Source organism: Numenius arquata, chromosome 11 (assembly GCF_964106895.1).
Source record: "Numenius arquata chromosome 11, bNumArq3.hap1.1, whole genome shotgun sequence".
NCBI lineage: Eukaryota > Metazoa > Chordata > Aves > Charadriiformes > Scolopacidae > Numenius > Numenius arquata.
In genome coordinates, this window is record NC_133586.1 from 42,463,893 (window position 1) to 42,473,718 (window position 9,826).

Here is a 9,826-nt window from a genome sequence, read left to right on the forward strand (position 1 = left end):
AGCCAGCCCAAGGAGCGCCGCGCAGGATCCGGCACGGCTTCAGCATCCCCTGACATGGGTACCCAGCCGGGGCTGCTGGCTCCAGGCTCTGGGTAAAAACCAGCTTGGGTGAAAACAGGCTCCGAAGGGACCAGGAAGCTCAGCCAAATGCAGCCACCCCCCTTCACACGAGGGTTCCCGAGCCAGCAGGAATTGTCTTACACATTTTCCCCAGCATCCGCACTCAGCTGACCCTGGGGCTTTTAGATCTTGGGGCTTTTAGACCTTGGGGCAGAGGGAGAAGGTCCCTCCCTGCTCCCAACACTGGGATAGGATGCAGGTTTTTTCCATACACATAAATGTTTATATCCCCAACGCTTTAGCAAAAATAAAGTCTTTCCAAAGCACTCCACGCTGCAAAGCACCAGTAGAAAATGTCAGAGAAATGAAGCCCATTGTTCAAAACCAGGTGCATGCGGGGAAGCGCAACGTTCTCGCCAGGGAGAGGGCAGGCAGGAGAGGTGGGAACCACAGCCTGCATCCGGAATCTCCCATGGGAATCTGCTCCTTCCTATAACCCAGCAAACCTGCAATCCTCCCCCGACGCCCTCGCATCCACCGCAGCCGTACGGGATCTCACACCGAGGACCTCTCCGTAGCACGCTCTGAGCATCGCTCCGGACCACAGCCTGTCACCACGAGTGGGTTTTTTTAAGGTTTTCTTTAGGTTTTGGTTCAACACTCATTTTTTCACAGTCCTGGCAGCCATGTCCCCTGTACCCCCCCCAGCCATAACCCTCTTCCTCCACCCACACTGGGACCAGGGGTGTCCCCAGCTCCCTCCTCGTTTCCAGCCAGAGCTGTTAGCCCTTCACTCTCTCAAGCATAAAATTGTTTGTTGTAGCTCATGAGTCACAAGGATTTTTACAGAAAGAGAAAACAACGGGAACAATGGGAGCCCTGGGAATAGGTTTTGGTTGTACAAACTGTCTTCGTATCAGCTTGAGCCGGCACCTCCGCGGGTGCAGCCCTCGGCTGCCCCTCCTGCCCCCCAGCCCTATTTCCCTGCTGTTATAGCACGTTTTTCCTGCCTTTTCCATAATGAAACAGGCGGCGATATTCAGTTGCAAGGCTCCGAAACGTGGCAATGCCTGGTGTGTGTTTGTAAGCAGCGATATTATCTGCCTGTGGGGAAAAAAAATACTTACTCTCATGTTCATTTGGGAGCCAGCCTGCTATCTCTTCATCTAGTCTTGCTTCCTCTCAAAATGCTGAATGTTAAAGATTCAATGAACAACAGAATTTAAAATAGGAACAAGCAGCATTTTTGTCTGGCCCTTCTCAGCACCCAGAAGACAATGGCATTAATCTGTTATCCCCACGCCGGCTTGGGAAAAGTGACAAAGCCACCGCAGTCAAACCTTTCAACAGAGAGGGATTTTCTCCTCGTCCAGCCCAGTAAAAGCACGTCCAGTCTTGCTTGGCCATACTCATAAAAGCCCTTCTTCAAGCCTGGAGAGCCCAGGGACTAAATTCACATTGCACTGGGCCTTTATATACCCATTGCAGGGGAAAAAAACCCAAGATCTAATGCGCCAAGAATTATTTTTTGGAAGGGAAACAACGAGGATGTCTGTTAATAGGGTTAAATCCTTGTAAAGAGATATAAAAAGACATCTTTCAAAGCGCGGAAGTAATATCTAAACAAGGCGAGCAGAAAATAATGTAAATTGTATAAATTTGTCGTTTCCCCTTCATCTTGAGCCCTGCCTGCAGCTGCGGTCCCCTGGTCTCCAGAAGATCTGGGATGAAGGACGATAATGATGGATGGGGAGACGAGGAGCACCCACCGAGGAGAGCTGAGACCACGCAGGGCTCTTCAGCTTAGAAAAGGGATGGTTTTAGGGCTGTCAGGCAGGTGGTCTGCACCAAAAAAACATGGTTTCTCCCCCCCCCCCAATATATTCTAGCAGAGCAACTCATCGCAGGGTAGCGGTTTTGGATCCCAAGCAGTTCGGGAGCTAATGACTAAGAGAGCGGGGAAAGCAGTGACTCAAGAGGCAGCAGCCGAGGGAGTCCCCGGGCCACTGATGGCTGGGAGCTGGCAGATAGAACCGGCGACTATCATTATACACTTGCCTTGCTCTTATATTCTCTCCTTAGACACTGACAACTGCTCCCTGTCAGAAACGGGAGAGAGGGCTTGATGACTGCAGTCTAACCGGCGAGGCTGGCGCTCATACCCCCAAGCAGCCCGATAGCCAGGGGCAGGATTGCGCTAACGCACCGCTAAAAGCAGGAGAAATCCACGCTTCAGGCGCATCTTCTTCCCCGCTGCAGGTTCAGCATCCAAGAGAGGGAGGACCCAAGCGAGCATCCCCCTCCCCTCCAGCTCCCGGGGCAAGGACCAGGACCTGCATCTTCTCGGCTGGCGGTGCCCGGGGATGGGTACCGTCCACCACGCTCCATTTGGGGCCAGGTTCGGAGGCAAACGAGCTCTAACGAGATTAATTAAAATGACCAGATTGGTAGACTGCTATCACTGCAGATGCAAGAAGCTGCTAGCAGCTCCCCACATCCATCCCCTGCCTCCGGGCAAAGGCAGGGCAGGAGAGCCATGCCCATGCCCGGGGCATCGTCCCCATCGCACCATGGCTCTGCCCCAAGGTCTCCGCTGCCCAGGCGAGGGGCAGGGGAGGACAATTGTCACCTCGGCAAGGGAGGCAGCGAGAGGGAGTCCTGGTGCCTGGGACACGTCAGGAGAGAGCCTGGGCAGAGCCCCGTGACAGGCACAGATAAATATAATCGCCCTCCCTGGCAATGGCCCCCTTCGCGGATGTTTACAAACAGCTCAGTACTTTTCCATGTTAAGAAGCTTGTTTTTCCAGATGCCTTGTATCGGGTGGTTTTTAATGTGTATAGTTAATCCCTTCTCACAGAGTCTTTCATAATAAACATCACCCCCTGACCCGGCTAACAACTATGTAACACTAATGCTTTTGATTTTTTTTATCCCCTGCTCGGGTTGTCAGGGGGAATGGAGACAGCAGCTCCCACAGAAACAAGGACACGACTCCGAGAGGAGCAGGAGAGCTCGGAGGTTCCCCACACACACACTCCCCCCAGCCCATCCTCCGGCATCGCCGCCCCTCGGGACTCGCCTGGACCCTCTCCACCTCGATGGAGGCTCAGCTCTTGACAAACCTACCAGCCACACGTAACCCGGAGTTTTGAGTCACTGTTTGAAAAGGCTTGTCCAGCCCCAAAATGTCTGTTTATGGGGTTCAATGTCTGATAATACATTCATAGAATCATACAATGGTTTGGATTGGAAGGGACTTTAAGATCACCAAGTTCCACACCCATGCCCTGGGCAGGGACACCTCCCGCTAGACCAGACTGCTCAAAGCCCCATCCAACCTGGCCTTGAACACCTCCAGGAATGGGATTCATCACGCTCTCCGTGTCACCCTCCCAGGATTTCCATCCTCAGTGTGATGGAAAGGGACCACAAAGAGCAAGGTACGTCAGTATTCCATGTGAAGCAGGTTTGACAGTGTTGTGGTTTATGTTTTACACTTCCCAGTACTCGCTCCAGCAGGACACGATGTCCATCCCAGTCCACGCCTGAAATCCTTCAGGGCTCCTGCAGGAAATCCCCCGGGACATGCCAGGCTCTGCAGCACTTCACAGGTGACAGGCAGTGGATGCAGAGCACGGACCAGACGGGTTCACGGGTGCTCACGGTAAGAGCAGAAGGTGGGTCTCGCATGGGAAAGTGTGGAAGATGCTGTTGTAGAGAAAAATCCATAAACCAGCGCTCACTGGAGTGAGCTCCAAACCATTACTGTGCATCACTACAGGTCTCGGACCTGCTGTGCGGGGCAATCCTGCGTCCAACACCAGGATAATCCACATCCTCCTAACCCTTGGGTTTCACCTGGAGCTGGATTCAAGCAGAGCAAGGTCCCAGTAGCCGTGGAGAAAATGCAGGGCAAGGGGAGCAGAGCTGAGATCCGGACCAGTCCCATCTGCTCCGGTTCCCACCATGCTTTTGTAAAAGATGGTTTGTCAGCTTGAGCATCCTGGCCAAACTCCAACTTGAGTCATTACACATGGCCTCCCCGAATTCCCCTGGAGTTTCAGTTCAGATATGCCACCGGGGCTCACTTTCTGTCCCAACTGTTGCTAGGCTGGGCACTGTTCAGCTTTTGCTCCACTTTATTTGTTCCAGAGCTACATTTCACTGAGAACCATCCTCTGGGGCATAAAGGAGCATGAAGCAGAGGGATGAGCTGGAACTCGGTGGTCCCACATCTGACGTCTCCCCGGGTGCCACGGACTAAGATCCAGCTTTCACTCCAGCTGTTGTACAGCAGCAAAACTTGCATCTGGGTCTGCACGTCCCTCACAAAGCGCAGGAGGATTTTCACTTGGAGTCTTGACTTGGACTTATACCCAGAAACTTCATTAGCGGCCAGGTAAACTCCCAGCTGGCTGATAAAGCTGGTTTATATTAAAGACAAAAGCGTGTCCGTACCTGTGATGATGCAGGAAGAGGTCTCCCGATGCAGGAAGAGATCTCCTGGTGCAGGTTCTTTCGGAGGAGGATTTTACTGGGTGGCAGGCAGGGTGGCACGTGTGGCACACGAGTCACATCCTCGTACATCTAACCAGGTATAACGCCGGGCACCTCCATGGGACTCCTGAAGGCTCCAACACGGCCAGCCTGCTGCCTTTGCAGACACGTCGGGCACAGGGATGGGCACTTATGTCAGAGAGGGGGCAATGGTGTCCCAGGAGGAGGAGATGCCCTAAATGCTTTGCTTTTTCAACGGCGGATTGAGCTCTCAAAATACATCCCCTCACCCATATCGAGAGACACAGATCTAATCAAAAAATGACATTACCAGCCCTAACACACAACTTTCCAACAGCCCTGTCAGCAGCCAGTGACATCTGTACCCCTGGTGCTTTGCTCTCTGGAGCGTTTCCAATCACCTCAGCTGGCAAAAACAGCTTTTCAGCCCCTCTCTTTACCCAAGGCACAAGGAACTCGGACTTTTTAAAGTCTCTGTCCACTGCCAACACATTAGATACATCAATGTAAATCTGTCACAGAGACAAGAACAAAGTGCAGCTGTAATTCAGGTAGTGACCACAGGAAAACCTCAAAATCTCTACTCAGCTTGATGCAAAGGGAGGATGTTAAGAGAGGTTTTGTGTTTACCGGGGCCACAGCCTCAGGAGAAGCATAAACCTGGGGGCTCGGGCAGGAGTTTACAGCCTGGGAGACGGCATTAGCCATGCTGGCTTCACGGGCTTCTAAACTTAGCTCTGTTTGACTCCGGACCCTGGTCAAGAGGAAAGGGAATGCGAGAACAATGTCCCTCTGGCTTTGCTCATGCTGCTCTTGAAGCGAAGATGACCACAGCTAAACACTGCAGTTGCTACAACAGCAGCTCATGCCTCGTATAGTTTCCACGTCTAGTGGAAATGCATCCGAGGCACGCGAGGGAAAACAGCGCATGGCATTGGCCCTTCCAGCCTGGTCCTTGGGAAAGGCTGCTTCTCCCCACCCCAGCCCATTGCAGAGCTGGCAGGGGGGAGCTGGGCATTGCCCCCCAGGGTGGGCAATGCTGCCCGTACCCGTAAGGAGCGAGGGAAAACCCTGCCACAAGGTCAGACACCAACGGCCTCACCTTAATGCCCTTGAGCCCCGTGACAGGAGGAAACCCAACACAACGTAATCTCCAACTCAGCTGTGCTGTCTCTCTTCTCACAGCTCTCTGCACCTCCCCCTTGTTCACCAGGAGGAGCCTCCGTGCCACCGAGCCACCCACCCCTGGCATCAGTGCCGTTCATGAGAGGACAACCAGGTGGGCACCCAAATTGGGGAACCTCAGCATGTAGCCATCTTGATACTCTAGGACCTCCCAGTCCCACCAAACTCAATCTCTTCCCCCTTGCATCAACAGGGATGGAGTGGGCACAAGGACCCCAATGGAGTGGGCACAAGGACCTCCCCACCACTCATCCAACATGCCCACCAGGTACCTCCACCTGCTCCCTCCCAGCAGAGCCGAGCAGGAGGCTGAGGCTGGCACCGCCAGCAGGAGCTGTGGCTTTTCCTTGGAAGATGCCCTCTCCCAGCACCCACTGCCAGCCGGGGGCACGCTGGTTGCCACCACATGTGGGCAAGTATGGCCACAGGGGAAAACTCTTCCTTTGGCAAAAGCCTAAAAACTTACATACCTCAGAGGGCTTCTTCTCCTTCTGCCGTGACCAGGTGGATTTGGTATTTGGAATTTTGGAGCATCTGGAGGCGGACGTGGTGTGACCTGCAACGAGGCAACAGAGACGGGTTACCAACAAAAGAGACAGAAGTTTTGTCCACACCTTTGTCACCAGCCCCACCACCGCTACTGCAGCCTCAACCAACACTACGAGGTGACAATACCTTGAGATGGCATTATTTTTGTGCACATCTCAGGATATTTCACCAGAACAGATTAACATCACTTTGCTGCTGCTAAGGATGACGAAACAGAGACCCCTGAAACCTAAAAAAAGCCTGTTGTCAAATGCAGACATCAGAATTGCAAACCCAAAGTCATGAGGAAGAACAGCTTCTAAGAGGGAATGGGTCAGGGCCAGCTCTCCTAGAACCAGGAATCTACCATAATCAGGAATTAAGGAGATAAGAGTAAAAAATTTTCTAACAAGGACGCTTAAAGACAAGCATCTGAACTCGAGGATTTCAGACCCTATGGTCAAAAATATTGACCAAATTGGGCAAAACTCCTCTGCCCGTGTCCGGACTAATAACTTCCACGTCTGCGTGTGGTTCAGCATCTACTGGGAACCACGCGACAGGACACACCGAGCGAAAGCGCTTTACGGTTTTCGGTAGTAAAAGAGTATTTGCTTTGGGATTTGGGATTACTTTACTCCGGGAGCGTTATGAATGGACTCTCATCATCCCAACCAGAGCGGCAGCATCACCGGCGCTACCACTTCCACACGGCAAGGGCAGCCGGAGCATGAAACATCCTGGGATCATTATGTTATTAACTTTTATTTCCAGCCCAGAGGTGCTGTTAGCACTACTACTATCACCAATAATAAATAAATAAATAAATAAATAAATAAGGGAAAAGAAAAAAAAAGAAAATAATACTAAAACTAATTACTGGAATCTTTTTATAATAACAATAACGGTCGGGTCTCCTGTGCAGCAGGATCACTTCAGATTCCACTCTACACAAGTGTTTTGCTGGGGGTGCAACAAATTAACTATCAATAGGGCTATTTAACACCGATTTTATCCTTGGGTGGCCGAATAGGACGAAATAAGCAAATGCCAAGCCCAACAGGTCCCTGCGTGCCAGGACTTCAGAAGGGCTCTGGGCTGGGCCTGGGGGACCGGGGATGTCCCCAGCGCGGTGGGAAAGGTCCCTCCCTCCGCCAGCTCAAGCAGTGGAGTCCCTCCTGAGCCCAGACCAGTCTCAGATGCCAATTTTTGCTCGCAGGGGAAGAGGCACCAGCTCACCTTGCCCTGTTTACTCGATAAACCCACTTTCTTAGATTCCATAAAACGAAGGCCAGATTAGATGGCATCAGTTCCCCAAGGACAACTGTCTTCCTGACGGCAGTGCCTCGATGTCATTTCAGTGGGCTCCACAGAAATGCATTCTTTTTTTATCATTCCGGTACATCAGAGGACTGAGGAGGCAAAGCCCTACGCCGAAGTCCCTACACTGTGGCCACCGGGAAACACCGCTTCACTGGCCACCTCGCCCAAATCCTTGCAGCAGCAGCTCTGCCGCTCACACCGAGAGCTCCAGTCACTGATTGCCACCCTGTCCCCTCTTCACCATCTCCAACGTGGTGCTACAACTACGCAGACTTGGGTAACACACCGCCACCACCCCTTCCCGGCCGCCGCCACCCCTTCCCGGCGGAGGCAGGATAAAGAAGGTCATGACTTCGTTTACAATTATCCTGCAGGAGAGCATTTGTCAACAGCTTAGATATCACCTGCAGCATGAATATCCAAGCCCAACAGAGATAAGGCTTCGTTGTTTAATACGGTGATTAAAGATGCCTTCCTCCCCCCCCCCCCCCAAAATGCAGAGGAGCCAGCGAGCGCGGCTGGGCTTGGTAAACCCTTGCGCATCTGGGGATTAGGAGATGGGAAGTTTGGAGCACGGCTTCCAAAACAAACCCCTTTCTGAGACAGAGATGTTTTATTTTACGAGAAGCCAGCGGTGTTGACAGAGCTTGAAAGGCTTTTCTGGAGGCAGGGCTCAGCACCCCCCCTCCCCCAGACCCCCCGGCAGGATGGGGGTCCCCTCCAGCAGCCGAACAGCAGGTTCCCGTCGGCGGTAGCGGTGCGAACTCCGCTCACGCTGACAATTTTTTTGGCTAAAGCTGTGGGAACGGCAGCCAAACCCAGCAAGATCAGCCTTTCCATAACCCCCTGTAATCTCCCCATCATCCTGTTAGGAAAAAAAAAAGGCCCAGAAGTTTTAGTCTCTTTAGCAAAGTCCCTTTCGTTCTCGGATATCCAGCAGCCAGATCCCATAAAGCACGGAGAGCAAATTCCCAGCAGGGCCCAGATGAAATTACTGAGACCTCTGTAAGAAACCAAGAGCTGAATGACTGAAATTCGTAGGAAACTCCGGAGCCCAGACAAGGGATTAGAGTCGTGCCTCGAAGGGAGTGAGCGCTGAGGCACTGCGGTATGTCTGCAGTGGGTGAAACCCCAGGAGAAGTGGGAGAGCGCTCTATTTATAGCCAAAATTCAGCACATTTGCACATGTTTATTGTTGAGCACATGCTTCTGTGCTTCCCTGAATGAGGATGAAGTGAGGTAGATGTTGAAAAGCAAGCGTGGGCTTGCAGGCTTTGCTGGCTTGAGCCTTATCCCTTTCCCCACATCACTCTTCAGCTGGCGAGAAGGGAACCAGGCGGCTCCAGTTTTCCCCTGACTCCAGCAAAAACTTCCCTTTTGCCCCAGTACAACTCAGTCAAGAGCGAACCAGTCTCGGGCTGCAGCTCACCGGGAAGGACAACTCCACTACAAAAGGATGTTTGCTTCGTTAGCAGATTTGCAATCAGTGGCTCTCCCTGTCTCCCAGCCTCCTCACAGGAGGGAGACGCTCTCATCAGTTAAGAGCAGCCACAGCCGGGCATTTAAATTGATATCAGCTTGTTGCTGCCTTTCTGACAAACCCAGCCCGGCGCACAATTCATTGTGCGGAGACTTCCCAGTAAAATGCAGCTTCCTCCACCCTTTGCAAAGTAATTATTCAAGCGTTTTCCCTGCTGGAGGTGAATCGCTTAGTTATCTCGTTCAAAGCCTCGAATTAAAGGTCTTACTGTCAGTGGTGTCTGAGTTATCACTGCTGATCGAGTACTTGCGTCGTTTTTCTTCCATCTGTAACAAAAGAAATTGAACATTACACTTAATGCCCAGGAAACTCATCTCAGCACCAAATCGCTGTTATCTCTGAGTATCTGCGCACCACGTTATCCCAGCACCAGCCGGTACTTACCCTCACCACAGACAACTACCCAGGGGCTTAAAAAAAAGGAAGACAACAACCCTCACAGGGCTTTTTTAAAAACTTTAAGGGCGTCGGTGTTTCTCTACCAGCCTTCCCCTGCTCCCAGGAGGTACAGCGAGTACACTTCGATCACTCGGCTTTGTGTGGCAATTTGCCTGTGCAGGATTCACAACCGAATGGCCTTCCCTCTCTCTGCAAGAGCATCCCCACCGGAGGATGCCCCACCGTGGACCACAGGATGCTCCACCATGGACCAGAGGATGCCCTGTCGTGGA

General features: G+C 52.3%; 1 protein-coding gene across 2 annotated transcripts in view; it reads right to left on the reverse strand.

Annotated features, from left to right (window-relative positions):
• JADE2 (jade family PHD finger 2) overlaps window positions 1-9,521 on the reverse strand; it is a 77,382-nt gene extending 67,861 nt beyond the window's left edge. For both annotated transcript variants that reach the window (XM_074156268.1, XM_074156267.1), the window contains exons 1-2: window positions 9,364-9,521; window positions 6,235-6,320 (exon numbers count right to left, since the gene is read on the reverse strand). In XM_074156268.1, the coding sequence (XP_074012369.1) occupies window positions 6,235-6,320; window positions 9,364-9,469 (192 nt within the window). In that variant the 5' untranslated portion in view covers window positions 9,470-9,521. The remainder of the gene's footprint in view (window positions 1-6,234; window positions 6,321-9,363) is intronic.
• Window positions 9,522-9,826: the final 305 nt, after the last annotated feature.